This window comes from Coturnix japonica, chromosome 7, assembly GCF_001577835.2.
Source record: "Coturnix japonica isolate 7356 chromosome 7, Coturnix japonica 2.1, whole genome shotgun sequence".
NCBI classification, from domain to species: Eukaryota; Metazoa; Chordata; class Aves; order Galliformes; family Phasianidae; genus Coturnix; species Coturnix japonica.
The window spans coordinates 24,467,316-24,491,234 of NC_029522.1; the positions used below are offsets into that span (position 1 = coordinate 24,467,316).

The following is a 23,919-nucleotide window of genomic DNA, read 5'->3' on the forward strand; positions in this document are numbered from 1 at the left end:
AGGTACAGGGCCCCAAATGCGTGCCTTGCACCATGGGGAGGTCTCTTTCCTGTCCCTATGGCAGGGAAGCACACAGGGCTGCACGCCAGCTCAGCTCCCAGGCTGACGTACAGCAGAGCTACCCCCCAGTTGGCAGAGCAGAAGAAAGCAGCCTCCTTGTAGGCAGACAGCCCGATGATAGAGAGGCTGGGGGCCAGGACCATGGGCCCACAACGCTGCACTGCCCAGCCGCATACACCCACTGCTCCAAGCACCAGCTGGACCAGCCCAGAGATCAGCACAGCCCCAGATACCTGCAGGGGAAAGAATGGAATACACAGAGAGCATCCCAACCCCTCCCAGTCACCCCCCAAATGAACACCTGTTCTCTGTGATCCAGCCCTGTGCTCACCCCAGGACCAGGGGAACCCATGTGCACCATCATCTCCCCCTACCTCTGCACACCTCCTCATGTGCCCCCTACTCATAGCAATCCCCTTGAGAGCTATGGCAGAGATAGGACAGGAGCTGAGGGGCATGGGTAGCAATAGGAGCACAGGAGGAGCACCCACCTCTTGCAGCGAGGCAGCTCTGCTCTCTGTGATGGTGCAGTGTGGTTCAGGGCACATGGTGGCCACAGCCATGCCTGGAAGGGAATTTCAGCTACCAGCTGGTTGGAGAAAGGCACAGCAAGCACAACCCAGAAAGCACTGCCCCAGCTCTGGGCACGATACGAGCCACAAACTGTGCATTTATGGGCCCAGACACATTGTCTCTGTAGCCAGAGGTGAGCAGGGTGCTGTGTACCATCAGAAGAGGATCCAGACAGCAGGACCTTTTACTATCCCTCACCCCTACACAGATGCACTGACATGACCAAGGACCCCACAGGATAAAGGGAAGAGGTTCCATGGCTGTGCTCACCATTCTCATCTTCACTGACACCAAGTGACAGGTGGGAGCTCAGCACCAAGGCAGGGACCAGGTACTCAAATGATGGGATTTGGACCAGTGGCAGCCTAGGGAGAGGGACAGCAAGGGCAGGTTAGGGAGGGAAAGAGGGGCATCTGTGCCATGATGTTGGGCAAAGGGTCATTATGGAAAACCCAGCCCTTGAGCCCCTTCCCACCATGTTCAGAGGGTGCAGACCCATGTCCCAGCCCAGCATCGCTCCCTTTTCTCACCGACTTCCCAGGGTGGTCTGCAACAACGTGGAGATGCCACAGGCAAAGAGGCTGCGTGCCAGCAGCACACTGGCAGCTGGGGCGTGAAGCTGCTCCTCAGACAGGGCAGGCAGCAATAATAGGTGGAAAATGCAGAGCAGGGAAGCCTGCACGGCAAGATGCTGTGCAGGGGAAAGGGCACATGGTCATGACATCCCATAGCACCCAGTGCCACTGCGCCCATGCCCAACACCTTGCATAGGTGCAGCACTACTCCTGCTGCCCCACTCTTTCCAGCACGCCCTGTCCAGAGCTACAGGGATGTCTGCCATAGAAGGATGCAGCCTCTTCCTGCCTCTGACAAGGATCCCAGCCCTCTCCCATCACCCTACCTCACTGAAGTTCCTTCTTACCTGCAGGGCTAAGCAGCAGCTCAGCATCCAGGAACACATCTTTGGCCAGGAGCAGGATGTGAGCGCAGGGCTCCCAGCACCAGTCACTGGATGGCGGCCCCCATTCATGCTGCTGCCTCCCCTCATTGCCACCCAATTTGCAGGGCAGGGTCTCACCCCCCTGAGGAATCCACGCAGTCCCTACAGGGCTGAACTTCCACCTTCTGCAGAAGCTGCCCTAGGGTTAGCCATTAACCTGAGTTGGTGAGTAACCTGCCCTTACAGCTAGGAATGCAAGTGTCACTATGGGATGTCACCATAAGGGCCAGGTAACAACCACCCCTGGCTAGGAACTGGACATTGTCACAGCACCAACTGCCTGTAGCTGGGTCTCACTCAGGCCCCTGCATCCACCCCTGCTTCTTTCAGTACAGACTGGACTGTGCCAGAGCTCCTTTCTACAAATACTTGAAGCATCCCCACCCACTCAAGGTGCAATCTGGCTCTCCTAGCCCAGACCCTTCTTGCCATCAGGCTCTAGAGCCCATTAACCCTTGCATAGGTGCCCCCATGTCCTGACATTCCCATCCATGGACAATGTGCCCATGCCAAGGATGCCTCTGATGTAGGACTACCACACACCCAATGCTGGTAGGAGTCTTGGTGCTGAATCCTGCAACCTGGACAAGGATGGCAGGGATTAAGAGCTGCCACTGTGGGTGGGAAGCTTCCCAAAGCACCACAAGCAGGGAATGCCCATGTTTTGTCACAGGGCATTGACCACAGCTGTGACTGTGCAAAGCCCTTGCTGCTCAAAGCTCACTCATTAACTGGACAGACTATGAGGAGCAAAGAGTAGTGGAGGCCATGCATTGCCTGCATTCCCCATGGACGGGGAACCTCCACTCTCACTGCCCCTGCTCTCCCCTGGCACCAGCCCCAAGGTCATTCCTGCCCCCCACCACCAGAGAACCTGGTCCCTCTTAAGCCCTACAAGAGTAGGGTTTAAACTAAGTAAACTTTAAACTAAGAGTTTAGTGCTCCTGGGCTCATTGCTGGCACCCAGAATCTGCCTTGCACCCTGATTCAGAGAGCAAACTCTGCCTGGTATAACTGCAAACACACATTAACACAGCTGCATGTGGGTATGCTTGATGTCATCATCATGGAGTGGCTCAGCAGGTGCACAGCAAGAACTACTTTTATTGGAAGAGAGTCGCATCTACAAAAGAGTGAAAAAACAGGTGTAAAATCCACAGTAAAAAGAAGGGGCACAAAGAGCAGAGCTGGTCAGCAAGACAAAGTGCCATCTCCCCGCCCCATGGAGCAGTCAGGCACCGCTGCTCACAACTGCAGGCAGATGGGATTCAAGCTGGGGTCCAAGAATACCCCACTTCCCAAGTGCCTCACTCAGGCAGGATAAGGAAGCTAAACACTCACCACTTCATCTACAAATCCAGCAGGGTACATCTGTCCCCTGGGGCACAGCCACATACAGGTCCCCTCTTGGTGCAGCCACAGTAACTCCTGAGGAATGGTGTGGTATTCCACTGGGAATAGCTGCTAAGGCCAGACAGGTCAGGCTGCTCACTCCCCAGTTCTACCTCCTCTCCCAGGCACCCCATCTCCTACACTGCACCCTCACTGGGTTTCTCTGCTCCAATCCCTGCAAACACTGCCCCATCATCCTACGTGCCACAAACCACCTTTGCCCAGCATCACCAAAGCCCACTCATCTGCTGCTTGAAGTGGTACAACACTCCCCTTTAGCCTAGTATCCCAAACAATCAACAGCCCACTTCAACTCTCCAGCTAGCCAACCCTGCCCTAGCCTGTCCCAGCAGCCCCATTGCTCTACAGCACCCCAAAGTGAAGAACACCCCCTGCCCTGGGTGGGTGGGGAACACAAATGCTGGTTTGAAAATAATGCAAGGTCATAAGCCCTGCGCTGCCCCAGGGATCAGAGGTCCCAGAAGTGCAAGGAAGTGAGTTGTGCCACACTAGGAGGGAAGGGGAAAGGTGCTGTCCTCTGTTCCTAGCTGGGAAAAATAAAGCTCTTGATTCTGCCGAGATCCAGGGCAGCGTGCAAGAAGCACTGCCTTAGACCCAGGGGGTCTAGCCAGTCCCTGCGGTTGGGGGTGGCATCCCATGTGGGTCTAGCAGCAGCTGAGCAGGCATGGCAGTGGAGCGCTGGGGGGGCCAGGAGCACGGCAAGTCCGAAGGGGCCAGGCTGGTTGTGGGCTGTGACAGGGGCAGTTCGGTTCGATCTCTCACAGGCAGTGGGTACTTTCCGAAGGTGGGGTTGCAGAGGGCTCTTGTGCAGGGCTATGTCGGGTGCCTTTACGTAGGACAGAGCTGTCATCACACTGCCCCACAGGTAGAGTGCAGTCGCTGTGACACCCCCACGACGCGGCTCCTCAGCCGTCTCGTTCTCTCCTACACAGTGAGTGCTGCTGGGTGGGGAGACATCAGGCAGTTTGGGTTGGGGCTGCTCAGGAGCCAGGGCTGGCTGGGCACCCAACTGGCAGCCACTCTCCACAGGGATTGGTGCAGGATGGAGGGCTGTAATGCTGGTGCTCCTCATGCACACAGCCCGGTGCACAACGGCGATGGAGGTGAAGACTGCTGCAAAGCCAGTCAGGTACACCACACCCAGGAGGCAGGCCAGCTGCAGAGAAACAGATCATTAGCTCAGACCACTGGCACACTCCCTGTGGCTGACCACCTCCCACACTCCCCAACACATCAACCCAACAGCCATGATGGCAAAGGGCTCCAGCAGCACAGAGCTGGAGGCCAGAAAGCAGGCAGCCACGCTCCTAACAGTGAGTAGCAAACAGCCCATGCAAATCAGGGACTGAATGCCCTGGCTACAACCTAACAGTTCCTGTTTAAATGCCCAGCTAGCACCCACCTCCCTTCATATGCCATTAGCACTCCCTTATGCCCCTGCACCTGTGGGACACTGGTTCAACACAGCACACAGATTAACTCAACACTTGGCTGCGGTGTCTCAGGCAGGACAGCTGCAAATCCGCATGGTTTTGTTTCTGAGAGCTTCCCTTTGAAGCAGAGAATAAGGCTAGCAGAAGTTCACAGTGGAAAAGAAGGTCCTACTCTAAACTCACGGCCTGCTGGGCCCTATGTTCTTGCAAGCAGCTGCTCTCCCATGCCCGTACCTTAACCACTTGCTGGTAGAACTGGCCCAGTGCTTGCTGCCACATGGACTGCTCCATGAGGACACACAGATCCGTGTAGGTGAACCAGCCACGCCACATGCCCTGCTTCTCGGCCACACTGCAGGAGAAACAAGAAGAGTGTCTGTAGCGTGGACCTTCCTCACTTCTACAGAAGATCCCACTTGAGGCACCACGGCTGTGGAACGGAGCTGCACAGTCTAAGAAGAGCCCATGGGCACCCAAGCTCTTATTTCAAAGCAGCAGAGATAGCAACAAGCAGTGGGAAAGATGGGGATGCAGGAGGGATGATGCCCCCCCATACAAACTTACCGCCCTTCCAGCCAACTCAGCACTTCAAACAGCTCCCGGGGGTCTGTGTAGAGACTCCAGTCCTGCAGGAACAGCAGTAACAGGTCAATACAGTTCAGTCCAATCAGGCTAACCAGCAGGTGTACACATCCTTCCCTATTCCCTCATGGGGGTGCATGAAGGAAAAAGCAGAAATCCAGGCTTCACTTACAATGGCACTCAGGAAGTTCATCTCCAGCGTGTTCATGGTCTGGACATCCACTTTCCCTGCTGCTCCCCACTCGTCATTGAATACCTCTTCCTCTTCACCCTCATCATACAGGTACTTACTTGCAACCATCTAAAAACAGCATAAAGAACAGAATTTCAGCCTCAACCAGACCTTCTGCCAACTCAGTAACCCTCCAGCGCACACTGCTCACCATGGAGATCAAGAAGAGGTCTGAAGATGAAATCTGCTGGAGGTATTCAGGGTTCCGGTGCCGCAGTCTCTCAATATAAACTAGCGCCAGCATCATGGAACACGGTGAGATACAAGCTTCCCTGTGGGAATGACACAGGAGCCATCCCAAAGGTTACATGCATGTTGTCATAGCACAACTTGCCTGCTCTCTCTCCCCCTGTAGTTAAGTGCAAGGGGCCCAGCAAACAGTTATGCACTTGGCTGCGACACAATCCAGCCTTGCCTGCTCCGTGACACTGTGCTGAGCTGCAGCAAGAGAAAGCATAGGAGATACATGGTGGAGAGCAGAAAGCCCTCGTTCCTATTTCTGGGCACAGGCAGTTCTCCAAAGAGCACCTCTGCCTGTAGCCAGGCATCTACAAAAGCTTGTTCCAAGGTTCCAACCTGGCTGCACAACAAGCATTGCTCAGCTGCTGATCCAAGCCAGTAGAGTCCCATTAACAAGAGCAACTCTGCATCCCACAGAGCAGGACCAACCAGACACCATGCCTGCTTGACCTTCTCACTTGGCCCCAGCTCCTTTCTGACACTAAACAGTATCTAATCACAATATTGGAGCTGGCCTGGGGTGACAGAAGTGAGTCACAGGTGAGAACAGAGCTCTCAGTTTTGATGTGGGACATGAAGGACAGGTTTTATTTCTTACCGAGACACATGAGACACGTATTTCTTCTGCAGTCTGCGGATAGGGCTGGGAGCCACTTTCTGCAGCAGCTCCACAGCAATATCTAGGACAGAGAAATAAAAACGGTGAGCCCTACGTAGCATAGCCCACTGAGTCTCATCATTTGCTCACAGTCCCTCATTTCATTCAGACTAGGACAGGCTTTTCAGGTGTCAGGGACAAGGCACGCAAGCAAGCATGCAGAAAAGAGCCAGACCAAAGCAGGAAGAGCATGTGTGCATTCAACACACAGCAGCAGTGCCAGATCCTAATTAGCACGTCTGAGTCATGGGGAGTTACCTGCAGCAGCACAGAGAGGCTAACACCCTGCCTCACCCCACAGGACCTCAGACAGTCCCTTCTAATTGCTCTGTATGAGGTTTTGGGGGCCTGATGTTGACACCAAGTGTTGCCCTGCTCCTCAGTGCTGACCCAGCTTCCTCCCCAAGTCAGTGTACCCAGAATGATGATGGACAGTGTGTTCATTTGAGTGTACAGGGATGAGCAGAGCATGGAAGTAGCACTATGGTGTAACCACGCATCCAGTTGCCTCTGGTCACCAAGTCCTTGCTGTGTCAGAGCTCACTTCAGTCAGGAGAGCATGGTTTGGACACATCTCATTTCCTGCCTGGCTTCATAGGTACCAATTATCAAAACTGAAGCCCACAACAGCCAACAGGCTCCAATGGGAGCTCACTGCAAGCTCCCCATGAGCAGCCAGGACACACAGCTCCTGTCAAAGATCACAGAGGGCAGGTGAGCAGCTTCATCACTGTGTGTGCTTCTCATCTCAGCCCATCACACTCACTGGTGTGGAACTCTGCGTGATTTTCTCTCACTGTGACTCCTCCACCCAGCACTTTTCAGCCTGTTTGCTGACACACCTCAGCACTCCAACACTACCAGGCCAAAGACTGATAGCTGCTGGCATGCGGCATCAGAAGCTCCCATCTTGCTTCTCAATTTGATAGGACCCTAACAGCAGGACAGTCTGATCCTTGCCAAAAAGCATTCACTGCAGGCAACTCCAGCTCCATTTTGCTGCTGAGCTCCCATTCTCATTCCAGGACTAGCACCCCACGTAGCAATAGCACAGATGCAATAGCTTTAAAATCTGTTTTCTTGACAGCAGCTGGCAAAGAACAGCTGCAAGAGCAGAAAAGCCTGAAGCGATACTCAGTGAAGTGATACTCCCTGCATGTCTTCCCCAGCCCCAGCAGCTGGAACTGAGCCATTCCCTCACTGAATGGCAGCCTTAAGAGTTAATCATCCTCAACACAGTCTTCTTCTGAATGTGCCCTTTGAACGTTCAACATTGGTAATGTACTATGGAGCAGCTCCACCCTGCACAGGGTGTGAAAACAACCCCAGAGCAGAACCTCACACTCTTGGGCATTGCCTGTGCCAGGCAGTGAGTGCCCTATTGGTCTCAGCTGCCACACTGTGCACCCAACAACTCCCTGCTTGGGAGGAGTTCATACATGACCTCTAAGGGATTTCAGACTGCTTCCATCAAGATCATCACAAGAGCTTGGAACACAAGCACACCTCATCACCCACTCACAGATCACAGAATGACCCGGGTTGGAAGGGACCTCAAGGATCATGTAGTTCCAACCCCCCTGCCTGGCAGGGCCACCAAACATACACCTTTACTAGATCAGGTTGCCCAGGGCCCCGTCCAACCTGGTCTTGAACACCTCCAAGGACGGGGCATCCACAACCTCCCTGGGCAGCCTGTTCCAGGGCCTAACCACTCTCCTAGTGAAGAACTTCCCCCTAACATCCAACCTAAATCTTCCCTCTTTTAACTTAAAACCATTTCCCCGTATCCTGCTATTGTCAGCCCTTTCCAAGAGTTTACTCCCCTCCTGGGAGTAAGTTCCCTTCAGGTATTGAAAGGCTGCAATGAGGTCACCCCGCAACCTTCTCTTCTGTAGGTTGAACAAACCCAACTCCCTCAGCCTGTCCTCATAGGGGAGGTGCTCCAGCCCCCTCTGTGCCTCCTGCAAACTGCATGAACATAGAGCTAACAGAAAGAACAATGCAGCTGTGCTATGAAGGCACACTAGCGAACTACTAGCCCTTGACAGCTCCTCTTCTTCATCACCTGCACCTCAATCCAGCAGCACCCTCCTGCTCCCCCAAGCACTGCTGAGCCAACAGGAAAAAACACACACATACAGTGAGGAATTATCCCCTTGGTCTTCACAACTAAGCTTAGCAAGCACGAGAACTCGTTCGAGGCACCTCCTATAAGGGGAAAGGACACAGCTCTTGCTGCAATTAACCAACAACCCAAAGGACTCCAGGCAACAGCAAGGTGCCAAAAACACAACAGCAGGGCAATAAACACAGAGCAGAGATGCGAGGCGCTGGCAGGCTGCCTGCAGCACAGCACAGCACACAGGAGGCCGGGCAGGGAGGGGTTTGGCAATGGGGGAACCAGCTGCCGTGCTGCTAGCGGCCCTTGGGGCGCTTCCAACCACCCTGACTCAGCACTGCCGGCCGGGTACAGTGCTCACTTACCTGCTACGGGGCTGGAGAGGTTATCCAGGCTGCACTCCTTGTCCCAGCCATAGTACAGCCGTTTCCGTACCCGTTCGCTCAGCTGCTGGTGCCGGGGTAGGAACTGCGGGCACACGGGAACGAGTCAGACAGCGCTGAGCGGCACAGCGCTACAACACAGGCCGCTCAGGGGCAGCCGAGGGCCGGGAGGGAACGGGGGTAACGGAGATGGGAGTAGGGGCGGTACCGTAGGGGCTCACCGTGAACTCCTGGAAGCCGCTGAGGGAGAAGGCGCCCTCGTCATCCAGCAGGAAGCCGTTCAGCTCCATGCCCATGGCGCACACAGCCCGGTAGGCCTCGGCCGTACCAAAGGCCCCAACAGGAACAGCCCGCCCCGCCCCGCTCTGCCCGCCGCCTCCTTCCGCTTCCGGGACACCCCCCCCGACCTTCTCCGCCGAGGGCCGTGCCGCGCACGCGCACTGCGCCATCGGCCGCCGGTCCCCGTGAGGCGGTGCCGCCCGGCCGGGCCGCTGTATCGCCGCTATAACGGCACCGGTAACGGCAGCCACAGCCACAGCGCCCCCTAACGGCCCCACCGCCAGCAGCCATGGCCACGGCCGCCCGCTCCGAGGAGGCGGCGGCGGCGGCGGCCGAGGAGGAGGAGGAGGAAGCGGCGGCCGCGGCGGCGGAGCGGTTGGCGGCGGCGTTACGGCAGCGGCTGCGGGGCTGGGAGGCCGCAGTGGCGGCGGCGCAGCGGCTGCTGGTATGGGAGAGGCCGCTGCACAGCATGCTCACCGCCACCGCGCTCAGCGGGGCGCTATGGTGAGACACGGGATGGACCGCGGGGCTGCGGGACCGGGCGGTGCGGGACTCGGTACCGCCGGGCACAGGGCGGGGGGTGGGGGCCCGTAGCACTCGGATGTGTCTGCTCTGCTCTCAGCCCCCCCTGCCCATCCGACTCACTCATGGTGTCTCGTTTGGTTTCTAGGTTGTTTTCCTCCACTTCCCTGAGACCCCTGTTTCTCCTCAGCATGTCTCTCCTCGGCGTCCTCTTGTTGGAGAGATGGAAGCCCAGGTTCCTGTTTGATTTGCCAGGTATGTGATGGGTGGTGCTGGAGCTAATGGCGTGTTTCCAATGGTCACAGCTCTGGCTTTGCCAGAGGTTGTGTCTGTAACTGCACTATAACTGCAGGCTTTGGCTCTGCTGCCTCCTGCCTGCTTGCGTCCAGGTATCACAAAGTACCTGAGCAAGCCTTTGCAGCAGGCAGCAGCCTTGAGAACTGACACAGTCGCTCCCAGTGCTGAGGAACACTGTAAGGAGTTCGTGGGGAGAGTGACTAAGGGTGTCCAAGCCAGCTCAGCAGGGAAGCTGAGGAGAGGGATGATGCAGTGTTTATGCTGCATTGTTTCTTCCCTTCGGGTCTTACTAAGAAGGGCCATGTCAGATCTGAGCTGGCAGAAAGAAATGGGAGCTTGAATTGCGCTGGGTTCAGTTAAACAGAGCATAGAGAGGCAGAGCAGAAGAGAGCCACCTCTGTGCAGCAGGTAGAAGGCAGGGAGCTGTGGCAGCTGGGACAGTTCATGTATTGTGTTCAGAGCAGCAGCTGGGCTGCAGCTAATCAGCAAGCCCCATCACTTGGCTGAGCTAGCCCATTTATTGAAGGGGCTTTGCCAATAAAAGACACAAAAGCAACAAGGAGAACAGGCTCATAATGAAGCAGACAGCAGCCTTCCATCCTGTCATCAAGTGGCTCCTTCACCAGAAGGTATTTTTAAACAACTGCACCTAGACCTGCCTTCTGCATTCGCTGCTGTGGTTCAAAGGCAGCTTGGGGCCCTCCTGCTCTAAGGAGGGTTTCTGAATGAAAGCCCCTCTATATCCATGTTTGTAAGGTGCCCTTTATTTGACCTGCAAGGGTACTGACTTAAAGGGTGCTTTCACATAAGTCCTGATAAGATTAGATATGTTTTAGCCGTAGTCTCCAAACTGTTTGCTTTGTGTGGTTCAGGTAGCGAGGCAGCCAAACTAGAGCGGCCAATTTAATTTCCTGCCTATTTGCATTGGTTTTTTAGGGAATAGTTTCAAGCCAACCCAAAACATCTCACTTGAAACACATCCAGAAACACCAAGGCTTGGTGTCCAATGCAGAATGGTGTTATTGAGGCAGATGGGAGGCAGGGAAGGAGGGGGGGTGGAATCTCTCCAGAAAGTACCAGGCTTGTAAAAGTTGCGTTGTCACAGAGGAAATGGGAAATCCATACTGAAATCAATTTGTGTAATACAGAACAAGGCGTAGGAAAGAAAAAAGCACCCACAGCCCAGGAGTTTGGCTAATCCCATGTCATCTGTTCTGTACAGAGTCAGCTCTCATCCCACTGAGCTGCTCCTCAGTGCTGTTCCTCCCTGCATTCCACTCCTCTCTGGCTCTCTGATGCTTCCCAGCTGCTGAAAACCAGGAACAGTGCCACCTTTCTGGTATTCCCGCTTAGGTCATGGCCCTGATTTTGATATGGACCACATTTCCTCAGCCTCTACAAGGAAGGAGCAGTGTTCTGCATTCCTCAGGGGCCTCCTGTTGACTTGGCACTGCTGAATGCTTAGGGATTCTCGCGTGGCCCTCGCTTCCTGCTGGAGCAGAGCTGTAGCTTTGTGGCTTTCCTCCTCAGTGCTTCCTGTAAGCCTTTCCAGGAGCCTTTGGAAGTAGGTCAGTACCACACCTTTACAAATCAGCACGTATATACACAAACCTCCTCTTGTGGCAGTTCTCTCTGTCTCAGGTGACCGCTTAGAGCATTCCTGAAGGAATGCTGAAGCCTCAACGTATACTTTGCAGTTACTCACACACTGCGATCAGAGACATGCTAATAGCACTAATATGCGCAACCTTTTTAGGCCCTATGACGAGATGGAAAGTACAGCAACAATAACATAATCCTAGGCTGCAGCAAATGAGAAAAAACCCCAGAGCAGCAGCCATAGACATAGAAACAGAGAAAGAAAAGCTGCTTACCTCTAGAAGACCTCCACAAGGCAGGGATCTCCAGTGAGATACCTCCACTGCCAACTCTTAAATGAGGTCTGGGAAGGGATGGATCCTGTCTCCACCCCTTCCTGTCCTTCGGTGCATTGCAAGCATCTGAGCTCCCCTGGGTTGGCCCTGCCTTGCCACCAGGTGCTCAATCACTGCTTCAAGCTGTGTAGCCTTTCCGCTACAGGCCCTGTCAGATGGGACAGTGTATTTTTATCATGAGCACAGGTTCCATTTCAATGTAACTGCTTAAAACATCCAAATGGCTTTTAAACACATTCAGGGATGGTTGCGATTGAATGCTGCTATTCCTTAAAGAGGGCCCCTGCTTTGTAGCTAAAGTTTATACCCAGATGAGGAATGTCTCTTGGGGAAGTGCTGAAAACCTGTAAGAGTCAAGGAATCCATCAGCACTAACTTGTCAGTACCAGCATGTAACCTAAACTCTTGTGTGGCTGCCTGCTCTCTCTCAGAAGAGTCTGCTGTATGTCAAGCAGTTTGTATTAATCCACCATCGGGTATGAAAAGCTGACAGCAAGATTTCAGCTGGTTATTGATGATGTGAGGCCAGATGGGTGTTCTTGCTGGCTTAATTGTACTGGGGCTAGGCCGTATTGCAGCACAGGTTAGAGTTAAGCCTTACCTAAGCCAGCACGTCCTATCAGCACTGCTCTCTGGATTTAGTGTGGATGCAGTGTTCCTCCAGCTGCTGTGAGGCTCCGGTGCATTGGGATGGACAGCAGGCAGACTGCACTACCACATGAAGCAAGATACTGTTGATTTAAAGACAGCCCTTGTTTTGCCAGAGAGCTTAAGTCACGTGGACATGCTGCAGCTCCCAAAAGTCTCTGAAGCCTTCAGAAGCAGCTGAGGAGAACTGGTTCACTCCCTCTGCTGGCGTGTTCTTGATGGCTTGGACAAAGGCAGCCAGTCTGAGTGGTCTGGAGCTCCCGTGCCATCCCACTCACTGTGTTGCTGGTGCATCTGTCCAGTGGAGTATGGCAGGCATCCCAGTGCCTCGTTTGGTAGCTGGTACAGCCAGCAATCACAGAGGGGCTGATGCCAAATGCTATTTTTTTGGTGCTTCATTGCAGATAAAAGATGATGCTTTGAGAGACAGCTGGATTTCTGCGAGCTGGGATTAAGCAGCTTTAGATGTCTGCACACAATAACAAAATACAGCAGCAGCAGTCGTGAAAGATAAGCAACTGCCCCCCAGGGGTACAACCGCATCCATAACACTCCTTTCTTACGTTGAGGCAGTCAGCCTGAGTTCCTGCTGCCCTAACAGCCACACCAATGGCTTGTGGGCAGTCCAGGCTGAGAGCAGTTGACTCCTCTTGTCAGGCCCGATTACTGGAAATCTGGGTCACGCTCTCAAAGAACTGCCTCCTCCCCTCTGCAAATGGCCTCCCGCTCCACTGCACTGCTGTGGTGCCTGCGGTGGTAGGAGGAGTCTGACATACTTGGCCCAGCTTCCCCTGCCTTGGGAGAACGGTGACGAGGCTGCTTTCCATGGGGAAGTCACCGCCACTCTTGGGCCTTGCATCTGGCTGATGGCTTCAAACCCTTTTTTGCTCATCGAAGCGCGTTTCTAGCAAGTGGCTTGACCTTTGAACATAAACTCTGTTCCATTAGTTCAGTCCTGCTTATGGGGTGACATGTGGTGTGCGAGACGATGTCTCAGCAATCTTCAGAACCTCTTGGATGGCCTGACCAAAGCTTGTTGTTGGCTAGAGCACCACTCCTGCCTTCAGCACTGTGTGGAGTCTCTTTTAACTGTCACCGGTGCAGAGAGGAATGGCAGAAGCTTTGCCTTGTTTTTATCCAGGCTTAGCAGTATAGTTATATCCGTGCCTTGCTGGCACAAAGGGCTGTCAGGAGGCATGAAGGAGCCCTAAAATTAGATAATTATGCATGAGACTGCTATTTAGTACTTAATTTCATGGGAAAGGGCAGAGACAGCAGTGAGATCTCTGGCATTTGTACACAGCATCCTGCCAGGAGCTGTGATCTGGTCTCAGAGAGATGCAGCTCAGACCTGTTAGTGCCATGATGAGTTCCAAGGGAGCAGCTGAAGCTTTACCCAGCTCAGTGACTGTGCTGGCAGTCCTGTGTGAGTGACAAGGGCTGGACAGCTGTGATTGTCTTCAGGCTGCTTCCACATCTCATAGGGATGGTATTGTCCAGGCATGTGGGACTTCAGCCTTCACCAGAGCTTGCACAATACAAACTCCGAGCCAGTGATTCCTGCTTGCTTGAGTGCACAGATAAGTCCCCAGGGTACATCCCTAGCTGAAGATGATACATTTCCAGCTGTGCTCTATTTGAGTGGCAAAACTGTCAAGTTTTATTTCTCACTTGGCTGATTGTTCTCTGTTCTCTCTACAGCTCAGCCATCGGAGGAGCCAGGAGGGGACAGGTAAGCTCAGTAACGTGCTCCTTGGTGCAAGACGAGAGTGGGGATCCCTTCGTTTACTGTGCTGATCTCACCTGCCCTCTCTGTTGTTTTCAGTAGACTGCATGGCTCCTGCTGTGAAACCTTGGTAGCGGTTTCTTGTGCACTGGCAGCTGTTTATCAGCTCGGGAGCCACTGTTTGAGACTGGGGAAAGTTAATGTTCTTAGAGCAGCAGTAAAGCTCAGGTGCTTCTGATGTTAGGAACTCTCAGGTTTCTTGCCTGAATACATCCTCAACTATTTGAAGAGAGCAAGAAATCCCTGAGACTGACTTTTGCAGGTCATACGTGCTGCCTGTGGCAGCGTAGCTGGCATTCCATGCTCAGCTGTGGTTATAGGTGTGAGCACTGCGCTCTGCTGACCTGAGACTTGGTGCCAGAGAGGGCCACCTAACTGGTTCCACCTCCAGCGCTTCTGTCTGCGTGGCTTTGGGCAATCTGCTTTGCATCTCGGGCCTGTGGCATGGGAATGCTGTGACGTGTGTTTGCTGCTGCTGCTTGGCTCAGCTGTTCTCTTGGCTCTCTTCCTGCTTAAGAGCAAAAATTGTCTACAAATCAAGTGTCTGTTCCAGAGTTCAGTTGCAGATGCAGTCAGAATTGTCAAGCCTTTGCTAGGGACTAATATGTCCCTGTGTACCCCCAAACCAAACAGACCATGTTCAAAGGTTGTCTTCTCACTCTTGTCTGTCTCTAGTGAGGGGGTGACTTCAGGGGCACAGCCTCACCTGCTCAGTGTCCCTGAGCTGTGCCACTGTCTGGCAGAGAGCTGGGTCACCTTCAGGCTGTACCTGCAGGAACTGCTACAGTACAAGAGGCAAAATCCTGCCAAGGTAAGCTGGAGATACCTACTCTTCCCTGCAGGGGCTTTTCTTTTCATCGCTAACGGCCTCCAGAGATGGAGGAATGTCAAATCAATGTTTTTACAGTTGCTATCCCTGCTTAACACTTGCTGTTCCTTCCTTTCAGACTCTGCCCTGGGAAGCTTAAGTCATGAGTGATTGGCTTCTAGAGTTTGTAATCAGAACCTGAACTTACTGTCCTCTGCGAATAGCTAGCTTTACTTAGTTGTATTGCTTAGCGTGCAAAGGAAGCTCTTAGATTGGTCATAGGAGTGAAAAGGGGAGCCTACAGGCTCTGCCCCATTCATAGGTTCAGTTCAACCCTTTAAGCTGATCCTACCTATCTTGCAGTTTGCTAAGCCTAAGTGCAGCAGTGTTCCTGAGTGTATGCCAGAAGCCGTGTTCTAATGGCTGTAACTTTGTTTAGGAAAAGTTTGTAGGCAGGAATTACCTCAGCACCACAAAGATAGGACAGACTGGCTGCTGGGGGTCCAGTGTGCCAAAAGGAGTGGGTTTCTGTCACTGCTGATTGCTCTTCTGTTAAAACACTGCCTCAGCAGTGGGCAGTAGGGAACAACAACCACTGGAAACAAAGCCCTTAGAGGACTCCAGCTTTTCTAGGGCCCCTGTGTTACAAACAAAGCTCCTCATTGCTGGATGTAGTCAGCTTCTTAATGCACACCCTGATTTGCAGGGTGCTTGTTTTCACCTCCCCTCATCCCTAGGAGAATTCAAGACAAACCGTCAGGGCTACACCGTTGTCCTTTCACTTCCTCCAGAAGAAGAAGCACCTGGCCTGGTGGGAGTGTGGGTTCTGCCAGCTGGTTTATTGCAGAGCAGCGGCACATCATCTAGTGGCTCTAACAACTTTCAGCCTCTGTCAGAATAGTACGAGCTAATCTTAAAAACGCTGAACATTTCAGAGGAGACGTACTCTAACATGTCTTCCTGTGCTTGAACTTGTAATGCTTAAAGCTTAACCCAACCAACCCATCCGAGTTGTGACCATCAGCATCTGAGTGTCCTCAGTGCAAAGCTGAGCAAGAAAATAAACACTTATACTGCTTGTGGCAAGGGCAAGAAGGGAGGACTGAGCTTTGTAGGAACATTCCTCTCTTTGTTCTAACTGGGTTGCCTGCACTGGTTGCATAAATGTATCTCTGCCTCTTGTCACTTCTGTTTGTTCCTCTCTTCCTTCAGTTCTGCATGAGTGTCTGTTCAGGCTGCCTGATTCTGGCTGTAGTTGGACACTATGTTCCAGGCATAATGATCTCCTACATCATTTGTGAGTATAAGCAGCTCTCTCTTGTGACATACCCTGAAACACGACCTAACTGTGCCGTTGATAGGCTGGTAGAAGCATGCGTGGGTTTGGTGGTGTTTTTGGTTGTTTGTTTGCAGGGTTATCTGCTAGATAATAAATCAATACGAGCAGTGCTCTCTGGGAATTCCTCCTTTGAGTGTGTGCATGCAGTGCAACTGCAAAGTCAGGAGAGGGAGCCATCACTAACACATTACTTACCTCTTTTATCCTTGGGGCTGTGCTGGTGAGGTCTCAGAGAAGCAGAGAGCTGCAGTTTCTCATTTCCTACAGTGAACAAATCCATTTGAGAGTTATTAAAGAAAGCATATGTTTAGCAAATAAGGCTTTCTAGCTGCATCCCAAGTCCCTGCTTGGTTCTGGAGGAGGTTCAGGTGCTTTGCTGCTGGCATGTGTCTGCGCTTCTACCTTTCTCAAAGTTTCAGTTATTTTTGGCTTATATTCTGTTATTTGAATGCCCTATTTCAGGGCCTCTGTTGCATGCTGGGGCTGAGACACAGTAGCTGAAGTGCAGGGCTTCTATTTCATTTTAACATAAACCCATACTGAAACATGGACAGCCGTTGGTTAGGAAAACCTGACTAATTTAGCAGCTTTGGAATGAATAAGGAGGATTTTAAGCACATTCAGTTCAGCTGCACTTCCCTTGACACAGAGTGACAGTGCCTGTTCTTCCTCTTACACTCCTTTCACCCTCTGTTCATTGCAGTGCTCAGCATTCTTCTCTGGCCACTGGTGGTCTACCATGAGCTGATCCAGAGGATGTACACACGATTGGAGCCTGTTCTGATGAAACTGGACTACAGTATGAAGGCAGAGACACTGCACCACAAGCATGAGAAGAAGAGTAAGCATTCACCTTCTTCCTGACTCCATGGTTAAGCCTTAGCAAAGGCACAAGGGAAGAGTGTGTTTGAAATCAGTAGCTGTGACAGAGCAGGATGAAATAAAATGATACTTGAGGGTTTAGGAGAGGGCTTGTCCTGGGTATAGCAAACAAAAACAACAGGTTGTAGTTGTCTCTGGAAACTCATACATTCTGGTAAACCTGTGTGGTTTTATAGGGTAGAAGTGTTGGGTGAGTGATGCATAAAAGAGTAAAGTTCCTTCAGTCTCATATAAACTCGTCTTTTTTTACTCATAGAGCGACAAGTGAAGAGTGAGCCTGCAGCAGGTGATGAGCCAACAGCAGAGACGGAGAGTGAGAGCGAGGCAGAGCTATCAGGCTTCTCCCCAGTGGTAAGAGCACAGCAAACCTATACAGGAACCAGTCCTTCTTCTCTGTGGCATCTTGAGAACCAAAAGTGGTATGAGTACAGCCACACTGGTAAACAGTACACCAACAAGTCACTGCAGAATCCCGGGGAGGAAGCTTATCTGTTTGATGACTGCTTAATAACCAATCTGGTTATTAAGAATTCAGCATTGCAGAACTGGTAAGGCAGGATGGGGGGAGCCAAGCCCCAGCCACCAGCTGACCTGAAGAATTGCTTTGTTGCTTATGCTGTGTGCTCAGAGGACACAAAAGTCTCCTGAGCTGTGCTGGTACAATGTGCAGGAGGCTCCCATTCTGCTCACAGCTAGGAAAGGAAGATGAGCAGTGCTAGTGTCTCTTACATTGTCTCACCACGTCTGACTGAGGGCAGGAGGTCTCCTCTGTTCATGCACCATGGAGATGGGCCAAGTGTTTACCTTTAAAGGAGCCCTGAGCATGGAGCTAGGCTCGTAGGGTAAAGCAGGAAGCTTTAACTTCCAAAGCAATGCAGATACTTGAGCTCCTGTTACACGTGAAAGGCTTCTTTGTGCCTTGCGCAAAAGCAAGAGGGAAGAGGTGTTTTGCTCCTTGATGTTCCTAAAAGAAAGATTAATGTCTTGTGAGAGTCCTTCAGGCTGATCTCACCTTGTACTGGCTCTTTAGGGTTCTTCACTGACAGCAGGCAAAGCTTCCAGCAGTCAGGAAAGCCAGTGAGCTGTGACTGTCCCTCACTGGCAGCACAGAAAGCACTTTGTCACATCCCTTCTGCTTTCATACTGTCCCTGCACACTCTCTCCAAAGAAGGACTTCTGCCTAGACACTCTGGCTTATGTGGAGATGCTTCACTGGCAGTCAGACATATAGGAACTTGTCACTCTACTTTCATCCTATGCAGGTGGATGTGAAGAAAACTGCCCTGGCACTGTCAATCACAGATTCCGAGCTCTCTGATGAAGAGGCTTCCATCCTGGAGAGCGGGGGCTTTTCTGTCTCAAGGGCTACCACCCCACAGCTGACAGATGTTTCTGAAGGTACATAGTGGGACATTTTGCTGCCTCCCTTGCCCAGGGTGTTTTGACCCAGTGCAACTGCTCTTCTAAATGGGATGACACAGAGAGAACTCAGCTATTTGCAAGGGGAAGAACATTAAAAGAAGGAAGCAGAAGTGGCAACACAGCATGCTGTGGCTTTATGGGCCATACAGAGTTGGTCAGGACTAGAGATAGGTTTCTGATAACTGTCCCACAAGCCAATGCTTCCTTGTCACTCCAGAAAGGAAGGAAGGCCATCCACAAAGTCCCTGCAAGATGGCAGAGGACACAGGGGTAGAGAAGACCCACAAAAATAATGCCATAGTATAGTCATACACCACTGATACTGGTTGGAACAGGCCAGACAGCTCACCCTGCCAGACTCATGTAATGCTACAACGTGATGGAAAGTACAGCAGTACCATCAGGGTGGCACAATCCTAGGCTATAACAGGTGAGAACAAGCCCCAGTGCAGCAGCCATGGACACAAATAAAGAAAGCCTGCTTACCTTTGGAAGGCTCAGGTTGGCAAGGACCTCCAGCAAGAGACACCTTCATCTCCACTGCCCACCCTTAAATGAGGTCTGGGAAGTTGGAGGTCCTGGCTCCACCCCTTCTGGTCACTCAATGCATTCCATGCACCTGAGCTCCCCTGGGTTGGCCCTGCCTTCCCACTGTTGCAAGCTGTGATAGCATTTCCACTGCAACTCAAAAGCTCAGTCAGTTGTGAGGAATATAAAGACAATTGCTCCGATGTGGCCGCTTGAGTGTCTGGGGAGGAAAAGGCAGTGAGAGCAAAGGAAGGTGGGTTTTCTCAGAGCACAGAGTGCATAGAGCAGGATAGGAAAGGGAACACTCTGAGTGAGTAGTGCCACTGGGAGAGGGGAATAACCTGTGCTCCCAGAGCTGGGACAAGACCCAGAAGGGAGCCGTGGTGTGTCAGCTGGGAGAAAGCGGATGGGACACGTCAGCGCTTTGGGTCGAGGCAAGGTAACCCGCGCCTTAATGTTGATGTTAATGCTGCTGCCTTCCAGACCTGGATCAGCAGAGCCTGCACAGTGAGCCGGAGGAGTCATTTTCCAAGGACCTGGCAGAGTTTCCCTCGGTGGAAGAATATCATTCCAGAGATCTGGGACCACAGAGCGATGAAGATGCTTTTGGTGTGCCTCTGGGTCCTGAGCTTGCCCACGCTGCCCGTGAGCTGGACTCAGCAGAGAAGGAGGCTGCGGACTCTGAGCTCTCCATCCTTCGCTTAGCGTCTCCTCTCCATTTTGTAAATACACACTTCAACGGGAGCGGGCAGGTGGCAGGAGGCAGCGCAGAACCAGAGACTGTCCCTGCACCGGGCCTGGGCATCTGCATCGACACGCTGAGCGAGGAGATCGTCACCACTGCCATTACCACGGCGGTGCAGAACACCCTCTCCGCCCTGCTGCGCTCCTCAGAGGCCAGCGAGGGGCCATCCCTCTCTGAGTTCCTCCCCACCGAACCCGAAGAGAAACTGAGCTTCCAAGCACAGCTGTCAGGGAGCGAAGTGGTGGAGGCAGAGGCGGCAGCTTCGCCGGAGGACGAGGAGGAAGCCGATGACTTTGAGCTACTGGATCAGAGGGAGCTGGAGCAAATGGATGTAGAGCTGGGCCTTGGGGAGGAGCGGGAAGGGCAAGAGGCTCCTGCCACTCCAGCTCCGGCTTCCCCCTCTGCTGTGCTTGCTGAGCTGCCAAAGCAAGGAGATGAGGAGGAGGAGGAGGAGGAGGAGGCAGCGATGACAGCAGCATCATTGTCCTAGGTCTTCTTCGTGCACCCCCTTCGACCTCCATCGTCGCTGGAAAGAAGGAAGGAAGAACTCACGTGGCGAACGTGCAGCGGGTTTTCCACGTCTGCGTTGACCGGGCTGGAAACGCCTGAGTGTTGATGTGCTGTGTTTGGAATAACGAATCCTTTCCATCCTTCTAGAGCCCAGCCCCTGCCGGCTGAGCGGGATGCGGCCCTGCCCCCTACGCCACAACGGAACACCGAGCCCTGCAAACGCTTCCTAGTCATGGTGCCGTATTTTGGTCTGTCTTCTGTTTGTCTTTGGTTTTGCACGCCGAGTACTGAGCTAGCTGTAGCTGCTGCTAATACCCGCACCCCCAGTAGGACACACGCAATCTGATTCGATTGGGTTTTTAAATGGCTAAAAAGTGTAAATAATTTTAACTCGCATCGGTTTCGTTTTAGGGGAGGGTCGGGGAGGGGGGGGAGCGCAGTCAGACACAGCTTTGGGGGCTGGGGGTCTGCGGGGGGGGGGAGGGAGGGGATACGAGCAACAAAGAGCCCCTTCCTGCAACCTGTCGGCATCTTTCCCGTGGCTGCTGGAGCACGGTGTCGGGCGGTACCTGTTTGTCCCTGTCTGATCGGAGTTGTGCTACTGAGTGGCTATGGAGTGTATTGCAATCAATGAAGTTCACTCCTGGCCCCGCTTTTGCGTCTCTTCCTGCCTCGGCCGCGCCGTGCGTCCCTCGAGCCGCCGGTTACCGGGGTGCCGAGCAGCTCCGGGCTGTGCCCGCATCCCACGGCAACCGCAGCGGGGCGTCGGAACACGTGGAAGCTCTGTTACACAGCGCAGGGTCGGCGCTTCGTGTCCGTTCGACGGCTCCATCCCTCGCTGCTGGGACGGGAGGGAACGGGAAGGTGACGGGGAGGGGAGGGAGGAGGGGGCAGGTCCTGCGTGGCTGCGGGACCAGGACGCAGCGCAGCCCGGGCAGGTGGTCGCGTGTCCCCCGCCCGGCTCTGCGGGTTGGCGGCCGTGGATACCGGGGCCGCCTCTGGGTCGGGCCGCGCGGGGCCCCGGGATGGGGGGATCCGGAGCGGGAGGAAGGAGCGGAGCTGAGCTCGCTGCCCGGGGGGGTGGAGAACAGGAGGCGTCGCCGCGGGGCCGCCCCGTGACCGCCGGGGGGTGGTGCCCGCCGCGTCCCCGCCCCGCGTGACGCCGGGACGGAAACGGGCGCGGTGCGGGCGGCCGGGAAAGGGGCCGCCATGGAGTTCCCGGACCTGGGCGCTCACTGCTCGTGGGCCGCCTGCCAGCGCCTGGGTGAGGGTCGGGGCACCGCGGGGCTGGGCAGCAGCGGGGGGCGGAGCCGCGGTCGCGATCGGGCGGCGGGGCTCGGGGGGGCTCGGGCCGTGCGGGAGCTGCGGGGCTGAGCGCCCACCCCGCGTCCCGCAGATTTCCTGCCCCTCAAATGCGACGCCTGCGAGCGGATCTTCTGCACCGACCACATCGCGTACGCCCAGCACGAGTGCAGCTCCGCGTACAAGAAGGTGAGCGGCCCCCCGCAGCCCCGCAGCCCGAAGTCCCGCATTCCGGTGCTCCCGGCGCTCTCCCGTCCCCGCAGGACGTGCAGGTGCCCGTGTGCCCGCTGTGCAACACGCCGGTCCCGGTGCGGCGGGGCGAGATGCCCGACGTGGTGGTGGGGGAGCACATCGACCGCGACTGCAGGTCCGACCCCGCGCAGCGACAGCGCAAGGTGGGAACCCCCGGAGCCGAGACCCGAGCGATGGGGAGGTGCCGGGGATGGAGCCGGGCGGTGCCCAGAGGGTCCCCACTCATTGACACCACGGCTCGTAGATCTACACCAACAAGTGCTTGAAGCCCGGCTGCAAGCAGAAGGAGATGATGAAGGTGATCTGCGAGCAGTGCCACAACAACTACTGCCTGAAGCACCGGCACCCGCTGGACCACGACTGCGCTGGGGCTGGGAGGCCGCTCTCTAAAGCAGGGTGAGCATTGGAACAGAGCTCCCACTGCCCCCAGCACTGTGCATAGTGCCGCCCGCTCACCACCAGCACACACACTTCCCCAGGCACGCTGCACTTGCCAGGGCCCAGGCGTCACCCCCCCAAGCCGGCAGCACATCGAGCAGCCCCCCCTGCCCTGCCCCTGCCAGGTAAGTGCCAGCCCCATTCTTTGTACCCGATGGGCGACAGCTCTGTGGCATCGCCCAGCTTCTCTCCTGTTGTCTGCAGAGCTGTGGGAGCCGCTGTGCCCCAGGTCCGCAGCACCTCCCCGCCAGCTGCCGTGCTGCAGAATGGGCTGGTGAGTGGGGGGGTGGGGGGCCCTGTGTGCTGGGGGCTGGCAGCACCAAAGGGGCTGAGCTGAGGATGGAGGAGGAGGATGGGGGCTGCCTCCCTCTGCCTTAGCATCCAGCCTGGGCAGGGGCAGCCGTGGCTGCTGACGAGGGGCTTTGTTGCAGAGCGAGGAGGAAGCGCTGCAGCGGGCGCTGGAGATGTCCCTGGCAGAGTCGGCACGTGGCTCGGCGCAGCCGCCCAGGTACAGCCTGCTCTGCCTGTCCGGGGTTGGTGCTGCCCGCAGCACGGGGCTGCACATGATGGCCCTGCTCTGCAAGGTGCTGGGGAAAAGGGAAGAGCCCCGAGCTGCGGCTAAGCCCACTGCTGGGTGGGGACAGTGCCAGGCAGCGCAGGGGGGACACGCTGGTTCCTGACTGCTTGGCGCTGATGGGCACAGCCAGAGCTGCAGGGGGTGGCTGGCAGCCCATGGGCTCGTTGCTTGGTGCTGCAAAACAGGCACGCGAGCAGCCCCGGGAACATAGTGGGGTGGGCACATGGGGTGCCAGGCACACGGTGCACCGCTGTCCCCACAGCACGCAGGAGGAGGAGGACCTGGCACTGGCACGGGCGCTGTCAGCGAGTGAAGCTGAGTACCAGCAGCAGCAGCGGCAGGTGAGCAGGCTGAGCCTGACTGTGGGCTCCCCCATTTCTGCTTCCTTGGGACCATGCAGGGCTGAGGAAGATTGCCACCTTACCTTGCTCACTGCATGCTCTCTGCCCTGCCAGGGACACGGCTCAAAGCCGTCCAACTGCAGCATGTCATAGGATGTCACAGGCACACGGGGGCTGTGCCGGTGGACGTGGCATCCCGCTCGTGGCACAAGGAGCAGCCGTGGCAGCGCACGTGGACACTGTGGGGTCCTTGGTGGCACACCAAGAGCCACCTGATCTCCCCAGGGCTCTAAGCAAGCCACCGAGCACACGCCGACATCTCACCCTGCATGCAGGTGGTGCAGCACGCTCCTGGAGAAGTGGGGGCTGCAGGGTGACCCGAGCACACGCTGAGCACAGCAGCTGCTGGTTGGGTCATCTCCTCAGGAGGAACCTGAAGGGGCATCTGCAGGCAACTCCAGCAGGGGCTGGCGGTGCGCTCGGGGTGGGGTGAGGGAGTGCTGATGTGTCATAGTGCTGCTTGGGAGAAAATAAAGGCATGGCCAAGGCACAGGGTGGCTTTGAGAAGCGGTGGTTCAGAGCCCTGCCCCTCTGCTGGGGTCCCTGAGGCTCA

At 54.8% G+C, this 23,919-nt stretch overlaps 4 protein-coding genes across 6 annotated transcripts in view; 2 read left to right on the forward strand and 2 right to left on the reverse strand.

The window, feature by feature from the left end:
* The window catches only part of LOC107316949 (solute carrier family 23 member 3-like), a 36,426-nt gene extending 33,708 nt beyond the window's left edge, over positions 1-2,718 (reverse strand). For 2 of the 3 annotated variants that reach the window (XM_032445662.1, XM_032445661.1), the window contains exons 1-5: positions 1,556-2,718; positions 1,164-1,324; positions 904-998; positions 552-625; positions 112-293 (exon numbers count right to left, since the gene is read on the reverse strand). In XM_032445662.1, the coding sequence (XP_032301553.1) occupies positions 112-293; positions 552-625; positions 904-998; positions 1,164-1,324; positions 1,556-1,681 (638 nt within the window). In that variant the 5' untranslated portion in view covers positions 1,682-2,718. The remainder of the gene's footprint in view (positions 1-111; positions 294-551; positions 626-903; positions 999-1,163; positions 1,325-1,555) is intronic. The other variant, XM_032445663.1, reaches the window with a different exon arrangement.
* On the reverse strand, positions 2,718-9,071 carry CNPPD1 (cyclin Pas1/PHO80 domain containing 1). The gene is made up of 8 exons (XM_015869053.2): positions 8,918-9,071; positions 8,679-8,781; positions 6,132-6,213; positions 5,445-5,565; positions 5,234-5,362; positions 5,044-5,105; positions 4,714-4,831; positions 2,718-4,202 (listed from the first exon to the last, which is right to left on the reverse strand). The coding sequence occupies exons 1-8, from the start codon at positions 8,990-8,992 to the stop codon at positions 3,570-3,572; spliced, it is 1,323 nt and encodes a 440-aa protein (XP_015724539.1). The 5' UTR covers positions 8,993-9,071; the 3' UTR covers positions 2,718-3,569.
* A 48-nt stretch (positions 9,072-9,119) lies between these two features.
* On the forward strand, positions 9,120-20,786 carry RETREG2 (reticulophagy regulator family member 2). Its single transcript, XM_015869052.2, has 9 exons — positions 9,120-9,479; positions 9,646-9,752; positions 14,078-14,108; positions 14,838-14,973; positions 16,183-16,267; positions 17,013-17,150; positions 17,448-17,542; positions 18,454-18,589; positions 19,625-20,786. The coding sequence occupies exons 1-9, from the start codon at positions 9,265-9,267 to the stop codon at positions 20,374-20,376; spliced, it is 1,695 nt and encodes a 564-aa protein (XP_015724538.1). The 5' UTR covers positions 9,120-9,264; the 3' UTR covers positions 20,377-20,786.
* Positions 20,787-21,523: 737 nt separating this feature from the next.
* Positions 21,524-23,858, forward strand: ZFAND2B (zinc finger AN1-type containing 2B). The gene is made up of 9 exons (XM_015869056.1): positions 21,524-21,660; positions 21,793-21,887; positions 21,962-22,093; positions 22,195-22,346; positions 22,430-22,513; positions 22,593-22,662; positions 22,820-22,896; positions 23,228-23,306; positions 23,421-23,858. The coding sequence occupies exons 1-9, from the start codon at positions 21,606-21,608 to the stop codon at positions 23,457-23,459; spliced, it is 783 nt and encodes a 260-aa protein (XP_015724542.1). The 5' UTR covers positions 21,524-21,605; the 3' UTR covers positions 23,460-23,858.
* The last annotated feature ends 61 nt before the right edge of the window (positions 23,859-23,919 follow it).